At 47.5% G+C, this 26035-nt stretch overlaps 3 protein-coding genes across 3 annotated transcripts in view; 2 read left to right on the top strand and 1 right to left on the bottom strand.

The window, feature by feature from the left end:
- Positions 1-5364: 5364 nt before the first annotated feature.
- VWA5A (von Willebrand factor A domain containing 5A) lies at positions 5365-13998 on the top strand. Its single transcript, XM_072356700.1, has 17 exons — positions 5365-5443; positions 5860-6107; positions 6213-6435; positions 6782-6924; positions 7079-7190; positions 7573-7700; positions 7850-7938; positions 8773-8917; positions 9251-9330; positions 9815-9923; positions 10828-10992; positions 11131-11234; positions 11529-11710; positions 11874-12083; positions 12543-12766; positions 12919-13045; positions 13241-13998. Exons 1-17 carry the CDS (start codon positions 5365-5367, stop codon positions 13318-13320), a joined length of 2448 nt encoding a protein of 815 aa, XP_072212801.1. The 3' UTR covers positions 13321-13998.
- A 2023-nt stretch (positions 13999-16021) lies between these two features.
- Positions 16022-18250, top strand: DAD1 (defender against cell death 1). Its single transcript, XM_072356708.1, has 3 exons — positions 16022-16307; positions 17469-17617; positions 18059-18250. Exons 1-2 carry the CDS (start codon positions 16073-16075, stop codon positions 17597-17599), a joined length of 366 nt encoding a protein of 121 aa, XP_072212809.1. The 5' UTR covers positions 16022-16072; the 3' UTR covers positions 17600-17617; positions 18059-18250.
- A 3328-nt stretch (positions 18251-21578) lies between these two features.
- The window catches only part of LOC140262391 (T cell receptor alpha chain MC.7.G5-like), a 172843-nt gene continuing 168386 nt past the window's right edge, over positions 21579-26035 (bottom strand). Inside the window, exon 7 of the mRNA XM_072356706.1 lies at positions 21579-25847. Coding sequence (XP_072212807.1) covers positions 25836-25847 — 12 coding nt within the window. The 3' untranslated portion in view covers positions 21579-25835. The remainder of the gene's footprint in view (positions 25848-26035) is intronic.

Genomic DNA, 26035 nt, shown 5'->3' with positions numbered 1-26035 from the left:
GAACAGGTGGAAAGATTAAGGACCACCACGGAGGGTGAAAGGGAGATGGACTGACAGAGCCATTACCTGCCATTCTTTGAAAGACGGCCACGGGGTGGGGACACTCCACAGGTAGTGGAGGACTCCCTGCCTTCTCATCATCAGGCAGAAGGAGGGGATTTAAGGGAGGAATGGAAACAGGTCCCTGTTCAGGGAGGCAGGTGAACCCTCTCCCAGTCTACCTCATCTTCTCAGGTAACCTTGCACAATAGGTATGAGGCTTTGGAAACTGAGGAACAGGAAAATGGGAGTGTTGGTGTAGATCCATCCAGAGGGCTGTTTAGGGTGAGTCAGTCAAACCCATACCTCTGCCAAGAACAAAAGAAGGGTAATTGTCATAGGTGACTCCCTTCCAGAGGGAACAGAAGGCCTGATGAGCAAACCCAATCCTATTCAAAGGAAAGTCTGCTAGCTGGTCAGGGAGATTACTTGGAAGCTCAATTATAGCCTTCAATTATTCCCTTCTAATAGCTCAGACTGGCAGTGATGAAGCTGTGGGGAGAAGCCTGAGCACTATCAAAAGGGACTTTAGGGCACTGGAGTTAGTTAATGGAGTAAGAGCTCAGGTTGTGTTTCCTCCATCCCTTCAGGGAAAAATGCAAAAAGGAATTGCAAAAGGGAGATAAGCCTTCAGACTCTTGTCAGCCAGGAAGGAAAGGTACCCCTTCAAGAAAGAGCTGACACATAGCCCAGGCAAGTTGACTACCATGCAGAAAAAGTATTCAGTACATGAAGGAATTAACCGTGCTGAAGGTGATATATAATAATGACATGGAATAGCATGGATATATGTGTTGCAAGGAAAAACAATCACAAAAGGAGTTCTCCTGGGAAAACTGCTACAGCAGTTTCTAGTCACCAGTTTTCCAGGCAGGTTAGATGAGCTGATCTTACTTCTGAACATAGTGAAGGGACTTGTGGTTTGCATTTACAAGAATGAATAAAAGATAGATACTGCAGTCAGTACTAGAGGTGTCTTGCCTCCATCCATGTGAAGGAAGCAGACAGCCGAGTTTGTTGGACTGTGTGGATTCAATGGCCTGGCACATCAGACCCATGATGTTTAAGGCTCTACTTGATGCTGGTGCACCCTAATGCCACCAAGCTATAAAGGGAGAGAACCCATCTGTTTTTATGGCATGGCATGGTAATCCCAGCAGCTAATTATACTGGAGGTCAAAGTGAGACCACTGGGGAAAGAGTAGCAGAAGCACCCCATTGAGACTAGTCTGGATGCTCTGTGAATCCTTGGCATAGACTACCTCAGGAAGTAGGACCCCAAAGGGTGCACCTTCAATATAGCTGCTTTGGAGGCAGAGGACATGAAGCAGCTGTTTACACTTTGTTTGGTCTCTCAAAGGATTCTTCTATTGTGGGACTGCTGAGAGATGAAGAACAGCACAAGCTGATCACTACTACTGTTGTGCACTGGTGGCAATATCACATCAACTGAAACTCCCTGATCCCCATCCATAAGCTGATTCATTGACCAGAGAGGCAAGGAGTGAACAGCAAGACTCATTCACTCTTCAATAGTCCTATATGTCCTGTGGGGAAGTCTAATGGAGAATGGAGGTTAACAGTGGACCATTTGAATGAAGTCACACTACTGCTGAGTGCTGCCATGCCAGACAAGCTAGAACTTCAATACAAACCGGAGTCTGGAGTACCAACTTGGTTCCCCCAGTATGTGAAATAACAGAGAACTTTGGAGTGTGTATATGTGTTCATGAGAGAGAAAGGATAGTGAGGAGGTGACTACAACTACACCTTCAGAAGCAGAAACCAACTCTTTACATTGTTGTCAACAGTTGGGAATGGCATCATAGAATCATAGAATTGCCTGGGTTGAAAAGGAGCATAATGATTATCTAGTTTCATCCCCCGGCCATGGACAGGTTCGCCAACCACCAGACCAGGCCAAGGTGGCACCCATCACCTGACTGCTTCCTACCTTGGATTTAACAGACTCTGATATCTTGTTTGGACTGAAAGAAAACGAGGATCTGATCAGATTACGTCACATTAAGTCCAGGAGTCATTCCTTCGCTCTTCAAAAGATGGCAGACAACCTCCACAGATGCTCTGGAGAGAGATGCCAGGGGTCCAGCATCCAAACATCATTCATAGACACTGAGTGGTCTTTATCAAGAGTTGGTGAGGTCTTTTAAGTATCCAGCATTTATTAGTTCATAAAATCATAGAATCTTAGGATGGCTAAGGTTGGAAGGGACCTTAAAGATCATCTAGTTCCAACCCTCACACCGTGGACATGGTTTTTTAGTTCCGCAGGTATAGCTGTCACAGGTTACCTAGATTTACTTGTATCCGTGACAGGGCAGCCGCCCCGTAGGGCCTCCCCTCCCTCCCCTCCCATCCCGGGGCCCCGGAAAGGAAGGGAAAATAAAACAGTGGCAGCAATCTGAGGAGGAAAACTTATTTTACTAAATATGATATCGGAATACAATGATTGAGACTAATAAATCAAACAAAACAGAGAGAGAGAGAGTCCCTGAAAACCAAGAGGCCTACTGTGAAGTCTAGGCGACACGGCAGGAATGCTTCTCACTCCCTGAGAGTCCGAGAAAGTTCCAGCCTGGGAGTGAGATTATATACGTCCTCCTCCTGTGACTTATCTCTGGCCGCGGTGTCCTCTGGGATATGTAGTTCTTCTCTGAGAGCTGAGCACTCGGGATGCTGCCATTCTACAGAACTGGAGTATGGATGATTCATACTGCACATGATGTTATGATGTGGAATATTGACAGCAACACCACAAAACTATGACAATAGCAAATAGCATCTACACCTGGGACTTAGGACCTGAGGGAATTACATTAGGTTACATCAGAGGAAGTATTGTATATTAGAAGAGGAAGATTGTATATTAGGAAAAGTTCTTCCCTGAGAGGGTGTTTAAGCACTAGAACAGGCTCCCCAAGGAAGCACTCATGGCACAGAGCCTCCCAAAGTTCAAGAAGCATTTGTAGAACACTGTTAGACATATAGTGTAATTTTTAGGCAGTCCTATATGGTATGATTCATTTTCCTACTTAAAGCCACAAGGACAACTGGAGACAACATGAGGTGTTCAATCAGTTCTTGAAGGTAGTCATTTCCCTTTGGCATGCTTATACACTTCCTCAAAGAACCTGATCTCCACAAGTTCAATGAGAATGGAATCACTGTGTTAAAATTTTAAAAAAGGCAGCCAGAATTGTCTGTGATGATCAAGGCTGTGCCACCATCAGCACAGCCCTCTGTGTTGTTTTGTCTGAAGAGCACACCAGACCTGAGAGGCAGTTTAAAGGAAGTTGCCCGGGTCTGGTGGAGAAGTAAGAGTTCAGTTCTATGAGTTCACACTCATAGAAGAGACAATCAGGGTGTGCTCTGGGATAAATGCATCTGAAGTCAGGTGTGATTTGGCTTCTTGAGCATCTGTAGACCACAAATGAGGTGGACTGTCTCAAGCTGCTGCCAAGAAGGCATGAGTACGGAGCTGGCTTATGCGAGGAAGCTGAAGACAGAGTATTCCAGTCTAGCAAGGACAGAGGACACCCAAGTCAAATAGAGGTTTGTGAGTTTGGGTACATCTACCAATACTCTCTTATTCAGCTGTCCAGAATGCTGGGCTTGCAGCTTTGCAATCCCTCACTCAATTAAGAACCCAGCACTAATCAGTATATGAACCCGAGCCTAGCCTCCAATTCTGGCAATGAGACAGGACTGCGGCAGAAAGAGTGCCACTGCCTCAGGCACTCACCAATCACCACTCTGTTTGCAGACGCCCTTGGCAGTTAATCACATCAGATGTGAGGACACAGAAGAAGAGCTGGAAGGTAGGAGGACTGGCAGATGCTGCTTGGCCAGGAGCAGTCCTGCTGAGTAATTTGCAGCAGCTCCTGTGCAAAAACCTGCGTGCACAAAGCATCCTGCAGCAGAGGAAGATATTCCCCCTGGAGGACCCCCCACTCGCCTGTCCCCGCCCCTGCCCGCCTTCCCTTGTCTGTCCACCCATCTTTCCGCCCTTCCTCTGCTGTCTTCACTGCAGACGTCCCTGTTTACATAGCCCTGCATCCTCCTATCTGCCTGAACACCTCTTGTTCTGTCTCTCTCCCCCTTCCATCTCAAATCCCATCCATTTGTCTCTTACCCTCTATGCTTTTTCTTCCATCTTTCCCTCCCTGCGTCTGATTGTCTCGTCCTAGCTGATGACCTAGGCCATTATTCTGGTGAGTGTCTGCTTGTTTGTCCTTCTTTTTGTTACTTTCTCCCTGTTCTCTGTTCATTGTTCCCACTCACTGGGAAGAGACTGACCCTATTCAGTTCATCCCTCTGACCATTTCTCATCCCTACTCCCCTGAGGATGTGCGCCCTATTTGCTCTGCCTGTCCACTGTCAGCATGTTGGCAGGGGGGATTTTTCTGATGCTGCTCATTCTGCCACCTCAGAGCAGGAACTGTGGAAAGTGAAGTAAATGGTACTGTATCAGAGAGACATATGGTTGGGTTTGGGGTAGAGGTGGGAAAACCCATTCACCTCCATATACATTGCCAGAGAGCAACAAAACATTATTTAACAACACCATTCCACTGGTGCCTTTCTGGGATTTATTTGCTCTGCCACCATGGACCCTGGCTTCATTTCTCTCTCTGTTACGTTCCCCCACACTACCTGACCTTTCGGTCTGCCCTTGCGAGTTATTCCAAGAATGTACTTCACAGGTGCAATCTCTTGTGCATCTATATTCACACTATGCTGGGTACCCACTCATCTCTTTGAAAATGGATCCTTCCACCTTCTCATCCATCCATCCATCCATCCATCCATCCATCCATCCATCCATCCATCCATCCATCCATCCATCCATCCACCAATCCATCCATCCACCCATCCATTCTTCCATTCACTTGTCAGTCCATCTGTCCATCTACTTAACAAAAATTCTTGCCTCTGCATAGTTCTGCATCTGCATGTCCCCACATGGATCCCATCTGCTGATCTGCCAATGCAGATTTGTATTGTCACCCATCCATCTTTCCATCCATCCACTCTTGCTTTCACACCTTTTTTTCCTTTTATCTCTTTTTGCTCTTCTTCAGCTCTCTTCAGATTTCTCCCATGATGGAGATGAGGTGCAGATCTCTTTAATGCAAAGATACTTCTGGTTAGTCTTTATGAACAGGGATTTCTGAATCTCTGGATTTGCTCTGGCTATGCATGGTGGTTTAGGGCCTCCAGACATGCATGTAAGCACGGTAAAATTACAAGGAATCTTGACCACACAGAGTTTGCCTCGTGGTGTCTGTGGATCTCTCTTCTTACATGAGACTCCTTCCTGTCTGCAGGTCTCCAGAGATGTGGCATCAGAGCTTTGGACTTCTAGGAAAAAGCTACATCAATGGTGAGGGGGGGATCAGACAGCTGAGGGACAGGGTGTGCTCCCAGAAAGAGGTAAAGAAAGGAGAAGGATAGGTTGCTGTAGTGGGAAATGTCTGGATGGGATCTTGTGAAGGGAAAGAAAGATGGGAATGGTGAAGGGGTCTATAGGATTAGGGTTGAGAACAGAGTCATGGATGGGGAAAAGAAAGATGGGATGCACAAGTCGATCAATTTTTTTATGGCAGGCTTATACTAGATCCTCATCAATGCTGTACCTAGTCCATGCACAAAGGCTTAGGATCTCCTTTTGCCCCCGAGAGGGGAGAATCTCTCCTTGTGCAACACTGAACCATCAGCTGTATTGGTCTCCATAATGTCACACTTGAAGCAGTGTGTTGTTTGTGGGATTGGATGGAAAGGTTGCAACTCTCTCAACAGTACCAGGATCCTTTTTGTTGGGAAAGGAGTTCTACGTACCCCTATGGTCACTGCCCCTCTGTAGCGCTGTGGTGGATGTTGCTATCCAGGATTATGTAGCTGACGTGGTCTGTGAACTGATCTACCGTAACGAGAGCCTGAGATCCTCAGATGTCACCTTCGCCTTCCCCCTGGAGCCCCATATGGCCATCTATTCTTTCCAGGCCTGCAGTGAGGATGCCAAGGTCAAGGCTGTGCTGCAGGATGAGGTAACAGCATTTGGGAAAGCATGGGAGAACCATGAGAGCAGCATGGGATGAGCAGTCCATGGCCTGGTTGGTGATCTGCTTTCTGTTCCTCTCCTTCCCATCCAGACCCAGCGGCTGTACGAGGCTACAGGGGAGGAGGAGAATTTTGAGTACCTTCAGTATGAGGCTGAGAAATCAGGGGAGGTGTTTGCCTGCTTCCTGGGTTCCCTGTCCCCTGGCAAGGAAATGGTTGTGACCTTATGCTATGTCCAAGAGCTATCACGGAAGCCAGATGGAGCAGCCCAGTTTGTGCTGCCATCCACGATGCATCCTTACAACATTCTCTTCAGTGAGTAAAGAAAACCTGCCCTGACAGTTACATGCCCTAGAGAAGGGTACGTGACTGAGAAGAACCACGGTCCCCATGCACTCTATGAACAGACTCAATGCAATCTCCTTTGCACCCACTGACATTTTGCCACAATGCAGCCCCTGAGCAGATCTGTGCTTCCTTCCTTGTGTCCTTTTGAAGTGGATCCATACCTCCCTCATGAATTTCCTGTAAATAAACAGAGACACTTCCAAACAATTTACTGACATCCCCAGTTATTTTCACATGATCTATATATGGATGCTAAATCCCACAAGCACTGCATGGAGAGCCAATGTCCTCTCTGCCATATTTCTCCCTGCAGCCTGTAATTGCCGCCCTGGCAAGCTGCACTACAGCCTCCTGCTAACTGCCAGCCTGCAGTCACCCCGTGGTGTGGCTGATGTCCAGGCCAACTGTGCCCTCACTCCTTTGATCTACACTGCCCAGGACCGTAGTACTGCACAGGTAAGCCCTCCTGAATGCCAGAATCCCAGGAAAAGCTGTCAAGTGGCATCACCACTGAGCCAAAAGGGATTCACCAGGATCAGTGCTGTGCTCCCAGACTAATTCTGGGTCTGGCTTTCTTCCTGCTGTGTAAGACCAGGCAAACCCTCTCCAGGTCTCACTGACTGGCACTCCCCCAAATCATCATTTGGAGCTGCTGGTGTATTACAGAGAACCCACTGAAGTCAGTGTTGTGGTGGAGAAAGGAGACCCTGTGGCCACTGCAGGTGAGTTCAGTTGAAGAGGGATCATGGGAGCACCTCTGGGCATCAGAAGGCACTGGGGCACAGGGAGACAGTGGGGACTGTGCGATGAGAGGCTTCACTGGACTACTGCATGGGAGACATTCAGGTGGCTTGGGCTTAGGGCTCCAGGATGGGTGCTGAGTACACTGTGGTGAAGTATTAGATGTACCAGGATGGGTACAAGGAACTCTATATTAGGGCTTACTGGGTAACTGTATTGGAGACACTGGGTTGGTGGGACACTGGGCTGTGCAATTGGTGGACAGTGCAGCCTCAGCGGATGCTGAGAGCACAATGAGGAACAGAACCAAGATCAGGAAAGTGATCCCAAACTGGGCTTCATTGCACTCTGTATCTCCTCCAGGCTCTCTGTTTGGTAATTCCCTAGTGTTGGTGACACTGGCACCCAGCATCCCTGATGCAAAACCTGGGCAGTACAAGTCTGGAGAGTTCATTTTTGTTCTGGACAACACCACCCTTGAGCACACACAGGTACTTTCACAAAGCAGGGACCAATCTGGAGCGAGAGAGTAGGCTGAGAGGGAGCAGAGCCTGACCTTTAGCAGGACAAATCTAAGGACAAGGGTATCTGTATCACCCACCAGTATTGGCTAAGACAAGCCTTCTTTGTCTTTCCACAGGACCCCTTGCTCTTCCTTCTCAAAAGCCTACCCCTGGGCTGCTACTTCAACATCTACTGCTGTGGAGCAACACCTGTGGGCATCTACCCGTAAGCAAACATGGGGCAAGATGAGTGTTATGTAGCTGGTCAGAAGGGCTCAATACTGTGGAGCATGGCTGGGTGCTATGGGGCTATGCTAGATGTTATGAGGCAGAATGAGATGTCAGAGAGCAGGTTGGGAAGCTCTGAAAGAGGCTGATTGGTATGGGGCAATGTTGAGTACTGGCAGTGCAAGTGACTGGATGCAATACTGGATGGCAGGGCTGAATTCTGGGGAAGGGATCTTTGTGGCAGTATAGGATAGCATCTCTTGTGGTTCCATTAGGATAGAACAGGACAGGACAGGACAGGACAGGACAGGACAGGACGGAACGGAACGGAACGGAACGGAACGGAACAGAACAGAACAGAACAGAACAGAACAGAACAGAACAGAACAGAACAGAACAGAACAGAATAGAATAGAATAGAATAGAATAGAATAGAATAGAATAGAATAGAATAGAATAGAATAGAATAGAATAGAATAGAATAGAATAGAATAGAATAGAATAGAATAGAATCACCAAGGTTGGAAAAGACCTAAAAGATCGTCCAGTCCAACCGTTCACCTATTACTAATAGCTCCCAATTCTATTGAGCAGAGTCTTGTGGGAACTAGGACTCAAGATCTCTTTACAAACTAGTAGGGGGCAGGGTCTTGCAGAAAATTATGGGGTACAGCTAAGGTAGTGGGTCTCCGAGAGACCAGGACCAGCACAGGGCAGTGTTGGCAAGCATACTCATGGCAGGGGTGTTGGAGCTCAATGATCTTTAAGATCTAACACAAACCATTCTATGATTCTATGAATATGCTCTGCAAACACATTCTGTCTATTGTAGGCAGAGTGTTGAATATACCCAAGACAACCTGAATGAGGCAATTCAACTCATTTCCACAACTGGCTCAAGGCTGGGCGACACAGACCTGCTGGGAACCCTCCACACAATCTACAATACTCCCCGCCCCTGTGGACATGAACGCCAGGTCTGGGCACAGGGGTGTGGAGAGATGGAAGGGTAGATATCCCAGGGGTACAGAGAGAATTTAGGAAATGAGGGTGGAGCAGGGAGTGGGCTGGGCAACCCAAGGGGAATGCTGGTCATAGGTGAACAAGAAGGATATTGTGAGATGTAGAAGAGTGCAGAAAAAAATAGTTTCACATCTCAAGGGGTTTCTGTCCCTGAGTGGATATCTCCCTGGGGTAGTTTCTCTTCAGGGGACCTCTCTCCTGGGCCCATCTCTCCATTGCAGGGACCTACTGTCCACATTTGGGGGTTCTTGTGCAAAGGCTCACCACTGATGTCTCCTGTCTCCCAGCTCTTCCTCTTCATGTCTGGGCTACCACCTAACAAGGAAGCCATTGCTGCTGAGGTGTGCCGTCATCGCAACAGCCACCGGTAATGGGGACTCTGCCCCCAGTCTTTCAGTCACTCTGTGATCTCATCCCATCACTGATGAGTGTCTCTGTTCAGCTGTCTCTGTCCTTAGGTCCATTCTCTGTGACTCTTCTCACCTTGCACAGCTCTATCCTGTGTCAAGCCTCCACAGGGGAGTCCTTACTTAATACTCCCATACCCAAGGCACCCTTCACAAAGGGAGCAGGGAGACTGAGGCACAGGGATTGTGCACTCAGATGTACAGCCCCACTAGACTGGCCCTAGATCTGCCCCAAGCTCCAGCTCTCCTCTGACATCTCCCTGTCTAATGCCATCTCCTATCCCAGTCCTTCAGTCCACACACTGATACTCCTCCTACCCTCTTGTTCTGCATCCCAGATTTGTATCCCCAGCTATAACTCCAGTATTCTCTAGCTCTTTTCTCTATATCCTTGCATCTATACTTGTCTCCCATTTCTGAAACCTTTCCTTGGTTCTGCAATAGGTGTTTCTCCTTCTGTTTTTCCACGGACAGTGCTTCCCTGGCCACAGCCCTGGCCAGGGAGACGGAGGGTGAAGCTATCTATGTCTCTTCTGACAATGCAGTAGTTCAGGTAGGAACCCAGGAGCCCTGGTTGGTGCCCTCTATTCCACAAATACTCAGCCTTCCAGGTACTTGGACAACCCACTCATGGCAGCCAAGACCTAGCTGCCCCAGGGAGCCCAGGCATCCAGGCTTCCCTGACTCAACCCAACTGCCCCACTCCACTGAGAACACCAGTGCCCAGGCTTCTCCCCTGCTATAGCTCACAGACCTGACTGCTCCCAGGGAAGCTACCTGGTGCAGGCTATCTGCTGTGGCTAACCTGACAGGCAGCAAAGCAACATGCAGTCCTTCGCTCAGTCTCCACTAGTGGGTTGTGGGAGAAAACTGGAAGATAAGGTAAAACACATGAGTTGAGATAACAGTTTAGTAGGATGGAAAACAAAGGAAAAATAATGATAATAATAATGATAAAAGAATATACGGAGAAAGTGATGCACAAAGCTGTTGTTGACCACCCAGCTAGTCCCCAGGCAACAGTCTCTCTCTGCCACATCCAGTGTTATCATTTAGTTCCCCCTTCCCAGTGTTATCATTTATCATGATGCCATGTGGTATGGTATATCCCTTTGGCCAGTTTGGGTCAGTTGTCCTGGTCGCATCCCCTCCCAGCTCCTTGTGTTTCCCCAGACTTCTTGCTGGCAGGGCAGTCTGAGAAACTGAAAAATCCTTGACTTGACTCATCACTGCTTAGCAACAACTAAACAACTAAAATATCAATGTGTTATTAACATTATTCTCATTCTAAATCCAAAATGCAGCACTGTGCCAGCTCATAGGAAAAAATTAACTCTATCCCAGCCAAAACTGAAACACCACCAATCATATCCCAATGTCCAGTAAGAACCCAGAAGGGCCACATACTGAACTCTAATGGAGTTGTGGGATTGTGGTGTTCTGTCATTTCTCTCCAGGTGCTGAAATGCTTGAAGCAGGCCCTCAAGCCAGTAGCTGAGGGAGTCTCCCTGGAGTGGACTTTGCCCTCTGGCCTGGAGGTCGAGGTGCTGGGAGGCACCCCTCAGTTCATCTATCAGGGTCAGCACATCGTCCTCTATGCACAGATCCATGGAAAGGAACAGGTGAGAGCTGGGGCTACCATCCCAGTTAACTAGTTACCTTCCAATGACCTCCAAATAACCACCAGTAATCTTCCAGTAACTTCCAAATATCCCCCAGCAGCCACCATGTGTCTCCAGTAGTTTTACATGTGTTTCCAGGATATGAAGGAGGCCAGTGGTGTCATGACTTTGCAGTTCAACCTGGATGGTCAGAATATCACTCACAAGATCCAGTTCCCACTATGCCCACATGGAGATGGCCGGTAAGAGCATCTCCTTGTTTTCTACACGTGGACTCCAGCTGAGGGAGGACACAGATAGCTCACACATTCCTAGCTTCCTCACACCAAATTGGGAAAGATCTCAAGTGTCCAAGCATGGTCTCCTTCCCTGTTTTGAACCCACATGGACAGGACTCAGGAACATGGGCATCACTTCCTTCAAGATAGAAAGGTCCATGCATCCAGGTCTTCCCTCTGCACATCCTCACTCCTGAAAGGAGAGAACCCAGGCCCTTTCTCCCCAGGTTGTCAGGCCTCACCCCACTCTGTCCCCAGGATGGCTGGTCACCGTCTGACTGCAAGACATTTGCTGGAGAAGCTGTTGCTAGAGGTTGTGAGAGGGTCAGGGGATGAACCAATGCAGCGTGCCATTGAAATCAGTCTTACATCTGGGATCATCTGCCCCTTCACCAGCTATGTGGGTGTTCGTACATCACGGAGGGCCCGCTGGTACCACGGTAAGGAAAGGCACTTGGGGAAAAGAACTGGAGAGGTATTTCCTTCTGTTGTTCTCATTCCACAGGAGCCAGAATTCCAATCACAATATGCATAAGCCCCATCATCAACAGGTGCTTTTCTCCATGACCTTAACTCAGCCCCTTTCCCTTTTTGCTCTCAAAGGGCCCCTAGCACTGCTGCCACCTCGCCAGTCATTTGTGCCCTGCAAGATCCTTATGCTACACGGCGGCTCCATTGCCAGCACTTCCTGCTTTCCTAAGACCATATGGAACCCACCTAGCTGGTACACTGCAGTGCAGGAGTCATGGATTGCCATCAAACGTCTCACCAATGACATTGCTAACTTATTCCAGCATGGGGCTCACAAAGAAGGTACGAGACTTTGACACAGACAGGAAATACAGGAATTAATGTATGATAGGAGTGTTGTGTTGCTTTTTTACATGTCCTGCTCTTGGTCTTCAAACTGGTGAGTTTGATCTTTCCCTTAATTATTCTTAAAGTTGAAAGTCCTTCAGCAATTGTGGGATCCAGGTCAAAGATGCCCATGGAGGCATCCAGGCCAATGCTTCAGCATGAAAGCACATTTGGATGATATATGTTGAGAATGTCAGGAGACCACTGGGGCACCTGGCTGGGCAGAAATGTCAAGAGAAGAAGGGTGAGGGATGTCCAAAAAGGGCTGGGGACAAGACTATATTGAGGACATGCGGGTAGGGTCTCAGTCTGAAGGTAACTGCCCAAGGAAGAGTAGAGTGTTCTGGGGCACTGCACAGGGGAACAGAGAGGAGTCATCTTCCTGGGATTCCCTGTTCATGTCTTGTTTCACAGCACCTAAACAGCCACAACCATCGATTTCCTCTCTCAAGTATGTGGATTCAACAACATTTGTTTTGTGCTCTCCAATTTTTGGGCCATGGATGAGTGAAACCATAGCTGAATGCAGAGAGCTGGTGGCACTGCAGAATGTAGATGGCTCCTGGACCCTCACCTCAGGTTTAGCTTCTGTGCTACAGGTTGATGAGGCTAAAATCAAGGGAAAGATGCCTGGTGAGGTAAGAAGAGGATCCTTTCTGAAGGCTGTGTTTAGTCCTGGGGCAGGGAGAACTAGTGAAAGGATCAGAAACCACTAGCCACAAAGGAGGGGGTGGGAAGGAGTGAGGGTCAGGGAGGATGTACAGCAGTGTCGTTGATTGTTCTCCTACAGGTCATGGATCCTAATTTCTGGGCAACAGTGCTGGCTGTGACCTGGCTGAAGAGACACAACAGTTGTTACCATGAGATATGTGACTTGCTGGAGGCAAAGGCTGTGACCTGGCTGTGCAGTCGAGCTGGTGAGCCTTGAGGGTCCTTTTCCTGCAGATCTACACAGCATAGCCTCCTTCCTGTTCTCTCCAATGGGACTTGCCTTATCCCTTCACAGGACCTCAGTTTCCTGGGGGAAGGTTGAAATAGCCCTTTGCCTTCTTTTTCCTTTCCTTCTGTGGACCCTCCTTCCTGCCTCATTCCCCATCTTTCCCTCATTGCAGTGTCTCAGCTGGACAAGTGCCTGGAAGCAAGTAACACCCTCCTTGGGAGCAGTGTGAATCCAAGTGTCTTTAGGCTATGAACTCAACATCAGCATATAGAACATCAGCACCTGGGAAACAAAACAGGAACACAAAGCATAGCTTGAAATTACCTGGCATGCTGTAACCCCACTGCTGCTACCAAGTAGGATTTTACATAATAGATGAATTCTCATTATTGTGAGATGTCTTCTACTAGCTGGGCTGCATCCACACAACAGAAAACTTAGTTCACAGCCTTCACCATGTTTGTTGTATTTGGAGGTGAGAGTGGAACGGAAGCATAACTTTATTCATGGAGTGGTGGCCCTTTCCAAACCCAGCTTTGGCAAAATGGTCTGCCGGCCTGCTTAAAAATGGCTGTTCTCTTGACACAGAAGTGCCACGCACATTAGAAAAGATGAATGTTTGGAGGTGTCAACAAAAGGCACAGTAACCATAGCTCTCACTGAGAATGTGCTGTACCACATTTCCTGCTCTCGGTGTTGGCAAAGTCTCTGGTTCATCTTCCAATAAACAGCGAATTTTCTGCAAGCTGCAAGATGTGACAAAGCCTTGATCTCAGCTGTAGCAGCACTCTGCCCTGCAGACAGATGGCTGATGGCTGACTTATCCTAGCTATAGCAGGAAAGTCACTGGGTTGTTAATGATTTACCTTTATAGCTTTAATGTTTTCACTCCGTTGCACTATGTAACTCCCAAAATAAACGCTGTTCTTCCTTTAAGACTCACCTTTTCTGTTTGGAACAGACAAGTGCAAAGTGCAGAGAAACGATTATGTATCGCTCCCTCCCTGAAATCTCAAAGGAGGCACTTCCCAAAATCTGGGTTTTTTGTATACCACAAGGAAAGCTGGAAGTGGCTAAAGCATTCCAGTGTTTTAGATCCAGAGCTCAGTTTATGGAAGGAAAAGTGAAAGTGCTGAGCTTTCTGTTGGCCTTCCTGTGAGGTAAGGATTTCCAGAAAGAACAGGGAGGTAAGGCACACGGGGTAAAAAAAGTGACACTCAGACCTGGGTTCTCATTCCCAGGCACCAGAAAAATCATGGCTTTATCCTGAAGATTAGAGGAAAGTGCAGTATTTGCTCAAGATACTCTGGAGTATTCCAGTGTAACCAGTAGATCTTTACATACAGGGAACTAGAGGTGAAGATATGGTTTAGTTCTGCCCTTGCCTAGAAGTTTTCTCTCCTAAAAGTCTGGAAAGTCATCATAGTGTACAGTGAGGTAAGCTCTCCTAATTGTGCCTGTTTTCAGCATCTCCACACACGATCCATCCCAGCCTAAAAGAAACGTGTATTTGAGTTTGGGTGAATCATCATCTTGAGCAGCTGTCCACCCCAGGATTTCTGTGAACCATCTAGGTGCTGTCCTTAAGCTTTCTTTAAAAAGGTTCTAAATAATGAGAAAGAGATATTAATGTGCGCGTTTGCAGTGCTGGCAAAACCCTAGGAAAGAGTGCAGGAAGAGACTTTTACTCCTGAAGCACAGACTTTCCTTTAGCAAGTAGTTTGCCACAAGCACGCACTAGATGATGCTCCTCCAGCTCACTCTCTGCTCATGCAGCCACTCACTGGTAATACTGCAAGCAGAGACCCAAAACTACAAGTGAACATACTCGATATTTGCAATATCAACTCTTGTTCTGATCGAGTGGTGCTGGCGATGATACGTCATCAGCTGAGGAGGAAAGTGTGAAGCATTAGCCAGCGCAGGCAGAAAGTGACTTTATGAAGTCATGTGTATAGTGCTCTTTTAACAGCTTACACAGACCATGGCACGTAGGTATGACAATCACACAACTGGAACACTGCAAACAAGGGTTACGTGCTTTTCAGAAGGGAAAGAGAAGCAGGGGTTTGGCGTTCTGTGTTAAGAAATGGATAGATGGGAAAGAACTGCCTCTAAAAAACCCTGCCATAAATAGGTTGAGAACTTGTGAGGAACAGTTAGGGACTGTGCCACGATGGGACGTGTGGTCACGGTCTGCTATACACGGCCTGCGATGCGCCGCCTGCGATACACAGCCTGCTATACGCCGCCTGCTACACGCCGCCTGCTACACGCCGCCTGCTATACATGGCCCGCTATACGCCGCCTGCTATACACGGCCTGCTATACGCAGCCTGCTATACGCTGCCTGCTATACGCAGCCTGCTACACGCGGCCTGCTATACACGGCCTGCTACACGCGGCCTGCTATACGCTGCCTGCTATACACGGCCCGCTATACGCCGCCTGAACAAGGGAATCCCTCCGGTGAGAGCTTCTTGCTTCAGCTACAAGCATCATCCCCGCAGTCCCTCACCCTGATCAGGGATTCCAACCCCCTGGATATCTGCTGGGAAGGCAAGATGGAGGGCTGCAAACAATCCAAACCCAAACGCTCAGGTCTTAGTTTTCTGCAAGACCGTAGGGACTTCAGCACGCCAGATGCTGTAGAGAAGATATACAGGCAAACCTCCGTATTGCGTCCAGGCAAAACCAACCCACCCGCCCCACCTCCCGCCCCCGCCAACTGGGCCCGCTCAAGCCCTTCTCTGGAGGGACCGGCGGGCTTCCGCGCACCCGCCAGCCGGAAACCCCTTTCAGCCAATCCGGTACACACTTAAGGGCATGCGTATTATCTCTGGTGACACATCAGTTCCGCCCTTTTGCGGGCAGGATAACTGCGCCTGCGCACTAGGTCTAACCCGGAAGCGGTCCGGTCATGCCCTTGCGTTTCTCGCCTGTGTCCCGGAAGCACTTGTCCGCCACGTTTCCGGCCACCTCAGCTTTCTTCGTGGGGGGGACCATGTCGGGCGCGACGGGTTCGGGGGCTGCGGGTTCGGTGGGTTTCGTGGTGCGGCGCTTCCTGGCGGAGTACGGCAGCGGCACGCCGAGCCGCCTGAAGGTGCTGGACGCATACCTGCTCTACGTGATGCTCACCGGGGCGCTGCAGTTTGGCTACTGTCTGGGTGTCGGCACCTTTCCCTTCAACTCCTTCCTCAGCGGCTTCATCTCCGCCGTCGGCAGCTTCATCCTCGGCGGTCAGTGAGAGCCCCGCGCGGTTGCCCCCGACACCCAGGGAGTCCTCACCTGTCGCTACGTAAAACGTCGGTTTCCTTCCTGTTTACAGTGTCCTTTTAAATACTGGAAGGCCGCAATGAGGTCTCCCTCCAGACTGAACGAGCCCGGTTTCCCCCCACCTGAATTTACAGGAGAGGTGCTCCAGAGCTCTGAGCGTCCTCACGGCCTTTGGAAACCAATCCAAAACTCCGCGTCTTTCTTGTGTTCAGGCCCACCTTTCACGTTTGTAAGGGTCCCTTTGGATGACATCGCTTACACCAACTGCAGATCCCCCTTGGCCAAACCCTCAGCCCAGGGATCAGCAGCCCAGAGACTGGGCAGTGCTGGTGTTTGACATTCCGTGAGTGATTCCAGACCCTTCCTAAAAACCAGAAAGTTGCCACAGCAAAGATAAAAACAAACTGAGAAAGGGTAAAATCTGAGAACTCCAGGATGTTCTCTGGTAACCTTGAAGCAACCAGCTCTGCTCCCAGCATACCCTTCTAGGTCTGTCTGACAGTGCCCAGATCTGCACCCTGTCACCGAGGGCTGGTCCTGGCCTGCTGGTCCTGCCCCCAGCAAAATGGTCTGCAGCAGACTGTAAACTTACATGGTTTTGCCCATGTGCACCACAAAACCCAGCTCCTCACGAGCCCCACGTGTCCCTCCTTCTCCAGGGTGATCAGGGAATCTCCCCTTTTATTATTTTCGTATTGATGTCTTTTCTTAGCGTTCATCCTATGGAGACCCCAGCCCCAGCAATAACTGCTCCAGGATGGTGCTCCCCTATAGTGCACCCTTTTAAAAATGCCTCGTCCCTGCGCAGCCTTTCCCAGCACAACTAACAGCACGTTGCTGGCTCTTTTTCTGTGCCAAGCCAATCCTCTTGTAAGTCATTTCCCTCAGGTTTTCTGTGGCCATCTCTGATAAGAGTAGTGCTGTGAGAGAGCTGGTTGCCTATTGGCCCTGTGCAAATCCCCTGTCAATGTTTTGTTCTTATAACAATGATAAAGTTGTTTTCGCTTGTTATGTCATTGGGGAACAATGACCTGGACCAGGGTGGACTGCCTTAGCAAGGCCGTGCTTCATGCCATGAATTCCCTTTGTGATCTCTGATGTATCATTTTCTCTCTGCCATACAGTTTGCCTACGGATCCAGATAAACCCCCAGAACAAAGGCGAGTTCCAGGGCATTTCACCAGAGCGGGCATTTGCTGATTTCCTTTTTGCCAACACCATCCTGCATCTCGTTGTTATCAATTTTGTTGGCTGAACTCTAGAGGAGTCTGAGGTACGGATCCATGGGGCCACAGAAAGGGACAACACTTTCTCTACTTTTGTAGATCTGGGAGAAAACTAGAAAGCTCCCAGGCTTTCTCATGAGCAAGTACAGTTAAATCATTGTTCTTTATGTTGATATACACTAACTAGGTGTGTCACAGAAATCTTACCATATTTCACTCTTAGAGAGATGAAAAATACCTCCCTTTTTCTTTGCAGAAGGAACTTACTGGACTGAGACTTCAAGGCTCTGTCCTTGAGAATTGTCCTGTTTAGAGGCCATGAAATGGCTGGTATCTAAGTATGCAGTTTATCAGTAGATGAGAGAAGAAGGTTAAGAATAGGGAGAGAGTGATACCAGAATGGGGAGAGCGTGTTCTGTTGTTAAAGTTTATGGTGTATATTTTTTCTCCCTTTGCAGATGCATTCTTCATGTTATCTTTCTTTCCAGGTCTTGAATTCTTCTAGAACTGTAATGCCAAATCCTGTTAGAAGGAAGTGTTGTTTTCCAGCAGTAGCTGCTGCTTTGGTGAAGAAGCAGAAGTCAAAGGTTATTCCCACAGACTGTCCTATGGAGTGGTCTGCTGCCTCATTCCAGTTACTGTAATTCTTTCTTTAAATAAAGCCCTTCATAATACTGCAATCTTTTTTAGCTTTGTGACAAATAGAGTTTCTCATGATGCTTAAGTTCCTGCTTGCGTGTTTCTTCCTTCCTTTCTCCTGCCCTTCCTCCCTTCCTTTGTAACCTTTGGCCTTTTTTTTGCTTTTTTTTCATATCCCTGTTTTGTGCCTGTTTATCAAATGGAGAGTACATTAGCAATATGCCTCCAGGCTTCAAAGCTATAGAGAACTTGTTTTAGGCTGTGGTTAGTGATCACAAAGGAAGGGAAGCTGCAGCTGTTCTCCAGCGCATCCTCACATGTACCCATCTTCCCAAAGTCTCTTCTATACCCCTCAGGTCCATATGGGGCACAGATATGTGTGCCAGTTGAAACTAAAGGTTTACTACCAAGTAATACCTTAGGACTAAGTTTTTCAAAGTGCTGATAAACCCAAGATGTTGGAAGAGGCTGCCAGGCTGTGTTGGCCTGGGGACAGAGCTTTACTTGAGCTGTCCTGGCTCAATGGAGTAAGGCTTTCCAAATTAAACCTTAACCATCCCTCGCCTCCAAGGTATTTGTGAAATGCTTACATTCAGTGGCTTTGGCCATTGGCCTCAGTTACTGTCTGGTTTAGTCCAATTGTTTCATAGTTCTAATGGAAATTAGAGTCCTGTAATGATCAGATCAGGCACAGGGTGGCATGTTAATTCTAGCTACCCCAACCAGATCTTTGGATAATGAATGTGCCTAGGTCACTTTCAGTCTTGAGGCTCCATCCTTCTGCTTCACATCTGTTTTGTTTGTTCTGCAGCTGAAACATGGAGCAGAAAACGTGTACAGTAATGCTATGTGACAAAAGAATGCTTATCTACTGACATCGAGGTGTTAAAGCTTGATCCAATACCTTCAACATTTACTACTGGCTATGATTCGCTAACCATAGTTTCTGATCTACCATTTCCAGCTGTGCTACAGTCATTAAACACATGAAAATGGAAACATGGAGCTCTTAAGCACCTGCTTAGCATAGACTGAATAGTGAAGTATGAGGGAGTAGGGTCTTTACTGTTTTGAAAGATATTGTTGGTTTGCGGCACAAACAGGAAGTTTATGCCAGTTCTGACTACTTGCATTACGCTGCATTTATTTATGATGATAGTACCAGCTCTGTACCAATAATAGGGTGCTGGGAGCAGGCAGAGGACTCAAGAGCATGCAGATATTGTAAATGAGCTATCGTCGTGTGTTTTTTCCCATAAGAAGGGCCTTCTGATCCAGGCCCATGGCATACAGTCATCATGGAAGGAGGAACACATCAGGGAAGGGGTTTCCCCTTGCCATTGCAGTTGCTGTATTTGCAAAGGCTTCTGTAAAGCCTTTGACATGATCCCTCGCTACATCCTTCTCTCTAAATGGATTTGAAGGCATGGATTTGAAGGATGGGCAGTTCAATGGATTAGGAATTGGTTGACTGGACCAATTCCTGTAAACAGCCAAAGGGTTGTGATTAATGGTTCTGTGTCAGGGTGTAGGCCGGTCACAAGCAGTGTCCCTTAGCGGTTGGTCTTAGGACCAGTGCTCTTCACTATCTTCATCAACGCCAGACGATGACATCAAGTGCACTTTCAGTGAGTTTGCAGATGACACCAAGCTGGGTGCTGCAGTTGATACACTGGAAGACAGGGAAGCCACTCAGATAGACCTGGACAGGCTGGAGAAGCAGGCCCATGAAAACCTAATGAGGTTCAATAAGGCCAAGTGCAGGGTGCTGTACTTGGGTCAGGGCAATTCCAGGTATTTATGCAAACTGGGGAAAGATCTTGAGAGCAGCCCTGTAGAGAAGGACTTGGGGGTCCTGGTGGACAAAAAGCTGGACATGAGCCAGCAGTGTGCGCTTGGAAAGCAAATTATGTTCTGGACTGCATTAGAAAAGGGGTGGCCAGCAGGGAGAGGGAGGTGATTGCCCCCCTCTTCTCAGCTTTTGTGAGGCCCCATCTGCAGTGCTGCATCCAGGCCTGGGGCCCCCAGTACAGGAAGGACGTGGAGCTCTTGGGGTGGGTCCACAGGAGGGACACTAAGATGGGCAGAGGGCTGGAGCACCTCTCCTATGAGGAAAGGTTGAGGGAACTGGGCTTTTTTAGCTTGGAGAAGAGAAGGCTCCAGGGAGACCTCATTGCAGCCTTCCAGTACTTGAAGGGAGGACATAAACAGGAGGGGGAATGGCTGTTTATGAGTGGGGTTAGTGATAGGACAAGGGGGAATGGTTTTAAACTGAGACAGGGGAGGTTTAAGTTGGATCTTAGGAGAAAGTTTTTCACACAGAGGGTGGTGATGCACTGGAACAGGTTGCCCAGGGAGGCTGTGGATGCCCCATCCCTGCAGGCATACAAGGCCAGGCTGGATGTGGCTCTGGGCAGCCTGGTCTGGCGGTTGGTGACCCTGCACACAGCAGGGGGTTGAAACCAGATGAGCATTGTTGTCCTTTTCAACCCAGGCCGTTCTGTGATTCTATGATTTGCAAGACACCAGTGCCTCCCTGTGGGTCTTTCTGCCTGAGTATCCTCACGCTTTGGGTGTGGGAAGAACAAGAGGCTGGGGCCCTCCTGTGGCCACTGAACAGGCGCCTCTGGGAAGAGTGAAACCCTTTTTGTTATGTTTTTGTTTTCTTTTGTTTTCTTCTAAGTTTACATGCTCTCATAGTCTCTTGTTGCTACAATCCCAAAACCTTAAATCTCAGTTGAAGTATTCCCACACCTGAATGATTTCGACAAGTCTGTGGTTATCTTCAGCCTCTACTCCTTAGAAAGGCTCACAATATAGAAAAAGTAGAGAGGTGGCTTTGTGTACGAGGCCATGTTTAGTGAGGGATAACAGATGCAGGGCAGGGTGTTTTTTTTAAGACCCTTAGAAAAGATGCAAGTTCATCTCCAGCCCATAGGAAGGCATTAGGGAGCAGGAGCTTGCACAGGGGAGAATGTACTGTAGGTCGTGGAAAGATCTCCTTTCCTAGCAATGTGAGAGGACTCTGAACTCTTCCCCATCTTCCTGCTTTGTCTTTTAGGTCAGAAGAGGAAGGGTTTTCCTCCATAGATTCACTGCCTCTGTAGCAGGGTACAGAGGAGTATTGGCAAATTCAGAAATCTTACGCTCTTCTAAGATCTCCCCTTGCAGCCCACCAAGCTTTATAATTCATATTTTCCCCTCCTTTCCTCCTTCTGAGCTATACATAGCTCAGTCTTTCCTGTTGTACCCAGAACAACTTCCCCCCTGTACTCCCCAGAGCAGGTTCTGGTGAGGGGGTGTGAAGAGAGGGTTTCTTTATCTCTTTCAGCTTTGGCTTGTGGTCTAACGTCTGCTGTTTTTTTTCAGTGTGCTTCTCTTCCTCCCTGCCATGTGCTGCACCAGCCCTGCTCCCCCACAACATTTTACATCCCACTTTCCAGAGGAAGAGGTTTCTGTGGTAAAGTATAGAGGAGCATCAAAAGACGACCCAGATCTCAGCACTGACGTCATGGAAGCAGTGATGTGCCACATGGGCCATGAGACCCGTTCCACATCCTGTCTCATTGTATTATTTCCTGCCTTTGCTTTGCACTGTGGTTTTTCTCTCTTGAAATAAACAAGAAACCACAAAGTTGAGAGCATGAGGGAGGTTTCACAGAGGTGGTGGGAGATCAAAACCCTAATCTCTGAGAGAACCTTTGAACTAGACCTACAAATTCAGTGCTTTGGAGATCAGGTGTTAGGAGTCATTTCAGTCAAAACACTTAACTTCAGCTATATACTCATCCCCTCACTCAGCAAATCTTATAAATAAGGTTGTTTGGCTTGGAAAATATTGAGATGTGTAAACAGGCTGCAAACTGTCCTTACAACGAGGAGAGGGCTCTAATTACAACACAATATTAGTATTAAAAAAATGTTGTTAAAGGCAAATGAGCATGGAAACTTTCCTTCCGCATCTCTGAAGTTTTTCAGAATGAGGTTAGTCAGTTGAAAATGTATGTAAGTGGGGCAGCTTTTGCTTTGTAATGCGGAAAGGGTTTAGGCAGTTTCATCAAGAGTGGCTTTCTTTTGATGCAGCAGCCTTCATCATGAGCAAAATGGAAGGTTCAAGAAGTGGCTGAAATTTAGAATTAAAATAGCCATGGGCTTTCTACAGCTGGAGAGAATGGAGGCTGACACTTTTTGTCAAGAATGAGTCCTTGAACATCTCTGCTATGAGATAATTGTAGACCTGGAAACTTAGATGCTGTCCCTGGGTAGCAGCAGCCAGTAAATGTGTTTCAGGCTGTCTGCAAGGTGGTCATGTGGCAGCACAATGGCAGGAGATCAGGGATACTTTATTTTTTGCTGCTCAGAACTGTGGACTCAGACCCCGTGGAAAAGGTGCTGACATGTTCTGTACAGAGACAGACCTTTTCCATATCAAACACCAGCACTTTGGACTGAAAGTATTTAAAATATGAACTGTTCCAAAATCGGCTTGAGAATCCATCAGGGTGAGAAATGTCCTGTATCAGTTAGCAAGGAAAGATGGAACAATGTCATCAACTGGATTTCTGTAACCCATTTGACGTGGTTCCATGCAACATCCCTCTCTCTGAATTGGCAAGAGATGGGTTTGGAGGGTAAATTACAAATTGGATAAGGAATTGGTTGGATAGCCACAACTAGAGGGTTGTGGTCAATGCTCCCGCGTCCAGGTAAATGCTGGTGACAAGTGGTATCCCCCAAGGATCTGTTTTCAGACTGGTGGTCTTCAACATCTTTAGCAATGATACAGATGATGAGATCAAGTGCTCTCTCAGCAAGTTTGCTGATGACACCAAACTGAGTGATGCAGTTCATATGATAGAAGAAATGTCATTCGGAAGGACCTGCACAGTCTTGTAAAGTGAGCCCATGTGAACCTAATGAGGTTCAACAAGGACAAGTGCAAATTGTTGCAGTTGGGTTGGGGCTGTCCGAGATACATATACAGACTGGGAGAGGAACTCCTTGAGCAGCCCTGTGAAGAACAACTTGGGGGTTCTGGTGTATAAAAAGCTGGACATGAGCCTGCAGCGTGCACTTGCAGCCCTGAAGACCAACAGTATCCTGGGCAGCATCACATGAGGGGTGACAGCAGGGCAAGGCAGGTGATTGTCCCCCTCTCTTCTGCTTTTGTGAAGCCCCATCTGGAGTACTGCATCCAAGAAGGATGTGGAACTGTGAAATTAGGTCCAGAGAAGGGCCATGAAGATGATCAGAGGGCTGGAGCGCCTCTCCTGTGAAGGCACACTGAAGGAGTTCAGCTTGTTCAGTCTAGAAAAGAGAAGGCTCCAGAGAGACCTTATTGCAGCCTTACAGCACTTGAAAGGAGTTTATAAATGAGAGGGAAACTGATTTTTCATATGGTCTCATACATAGGACAAGAGGAAAGTTGGGGAAATTGAGGTTCCTTACTCAAAGAGTGGTGAGGCTCTGTCACAGGCTGCCAAGAGATGTGGGTCCCTCATCCCTCAAAGTGCTCAAGACCAGGTTGAATGGGCTCTGTGCAGGGGTTGGCAACCCTACCCACAGCAGGGGATTGGATCTAGATGATGTTTAAGGATCATTCCAACCTTAGCCATACTACGATGCTATGATATTATTCTATCCTAATGAGAATCATGCCCCTTTGTATAGTAAGGCTTTCCCTACCACTTAGATGGTCAGTAATATGAGGTACAAGCAAGGCTCAAGTCTTGCCAGTCTTGCCAGCGAGAGCCTGGACCTGGAGAGACAGGTGTCCTGCTCCAGTTTATAGGAGGGAGGCAAGGTTCTTTGATATACATATACCCAGTGTGAGATTAAGAAACAATGGTTCAAATGTTGGTCCAACCAGTTTATTACAAATCTTAATCCCCTGATTAAGATTCTCCTTAGAGAAGGGAAGGACGGACAATTTAGGGTGATGGGGAAGGGAAGGCAGGTGATAGGAAAGGTAGGAAGAAAGCAAGAAAAAGTGGGGATAGTCAACACCAGGATCCAGCACTGTTCCCGTTGCAAGATGTTCCGATGGTCCAAGGCAGAAGTGCAGGGAGGGAGAGCAACAGCAGCGTGGCAGGCCTTGGGCAACAAGCAGGTAGCAGGAAGAAGCTGCAGGGTAAGTCCAGAAGCAGGCAGCGAGATTCAAGTAGCAGGTCCAGGAGAGTCCGTCAGCAAGCAAGATGTCCATAGTAATGGCAGACACTTTCTTGTTCTTCTTCAGCACACAAGCATTACATTGTGAGGAATCTCATGGCAGAAACCTTTCTTGTTCTTCAGCACGCAGGCATCTTTTTCAGCATGCAGGTGTCAGGTCATGAGGAATCTGATGTCAGAAAACCTGTCTTGTTCATGTTGTAAGGAATCTGATGTCAGAGAACCTCAACTTCATGGTTGCTGATCCCTATTTTATCCTCCTTTCTCCTGTCTAGGTAACGTTCCTGGGTGCCTGGGTAAGAGTCATGTGCAGCACCCCCTGAGATAGTCATCTTCCTTGAGATAAGCCCACACAAAAGACCACTTCACAGCCATTCATCTGCAGTTTATCTCTCTCTCTAGTTGCCCCTGGCCTTGTCCATCTGTGTCCCCCAGACAAAAGATTTCTCAACCCTTGACCGGGACTTGCTTGGACTTTTTCATCTATGTCTTTCAGCAAGCCTTGAGTGAATAGTATAACAGAATATAATCTCTTACAACAAGCCAGCCAAGTGACATCTGTAATGCAAGGCAGACACCTTATTCTACAGGGCCTGCTTGGGAACAGAGGACATTTGGGAGTATGATATTACAGACTGTTGCATTCCCTGCAGCATAAATACCTTTCAAGTGCCTGGATTGCTTTCTAGTTCTCTCACCATTAGCAAGCTGCATTTCACCATTGTCTTCACATTGCACAGAGCCTAGACTTGGAGTTGTTCCCTTCCTCTCTGTTCCCCCCTCTCTGGGACAGTCACAATGTCCTCCCCCAAATACAGCAGAGAAGTGGATGTCCTGAAAGAGAGTTGGTAGACGTTCCCTCTTCAGTGAACCAAGCTGGTACCAACTACCGGTGGCCAACTTCTGTTCTGCATCTCCTGGCACCCCTTCCCTCCTCCATCCCAAAGGTAACCTGGATCCTGAAGCTCATGTGAAAGATAAAACAAGCTCCTCCAATGAGAGATACAAAAACTGAACAAGTTTCTTGTTATCAGTAATAATTATTTAATAGGCCTAAAGAAATGCCATGTAGACCTTAACAATTTGATAGAAGCATTCTTCCATGATAGAGAAGTGAGTGTTACTCAATTCAGGCAGAAATTTTATGTCATTTTAATGCAAGTAATAGAGATGTTTGACAATACACGGTTACAGCAATCTCTGCTTCTTAATAAAAAATAATAATAATAAAAAAATCATGCTAAATAAGCACAATGCTGAAAATTGTAAGCACATTTTTGAGTAGCTTTATAAAGATGCACATAAAGCAGTTTAGGCTATAATGGCTGGTGTGAAATACAGGAAAACCAAATTCTGTATCTATTCTGTATTGAAGTAGCAGAACCTCTTGCACCCATTTCTCCAGTAATGATTCTTCAACAGATTTTTCTTTCAGTACTTCACATCTGCGCTGTCTGGTTACTTTCCTTCCTGTAACAAAATAAATAAATAATTAAATGTATATTAAGTCATTATTTAAGGTAGAGTTGCAGCTACATAATGGTACACCTGAAGCATCTGGGCTTCAGAAAGGGGAGAAAGACAGTGGGCTGAAACCAACATATTAATTCTGAGGACTTTCAAGTCAATGCCTATCAGACTTTCACATCTGGAGACCA

The sequence above is a fragment of the Excalfactoria chinensis genome, chromosome 24 (assembly GCF_039878825.1).
Source record: "Excalfactoria chinensis isolate bCotChi1 chromosome 24, bCotChi1.hap2, whole genome shotgun sequence".
NCBI classification, from domain to species: domain Eukaryota; kingdom Metazoa; phylum Chordata; class Aves; order Galliformes; family Phasianidae; genus Excalfactoria; species Excalfactoria chinensis.
Note: the sequence above shows the minus strand (reverse complement) of the source record. Positions and strands in the feature narration are given on the sequence as shown.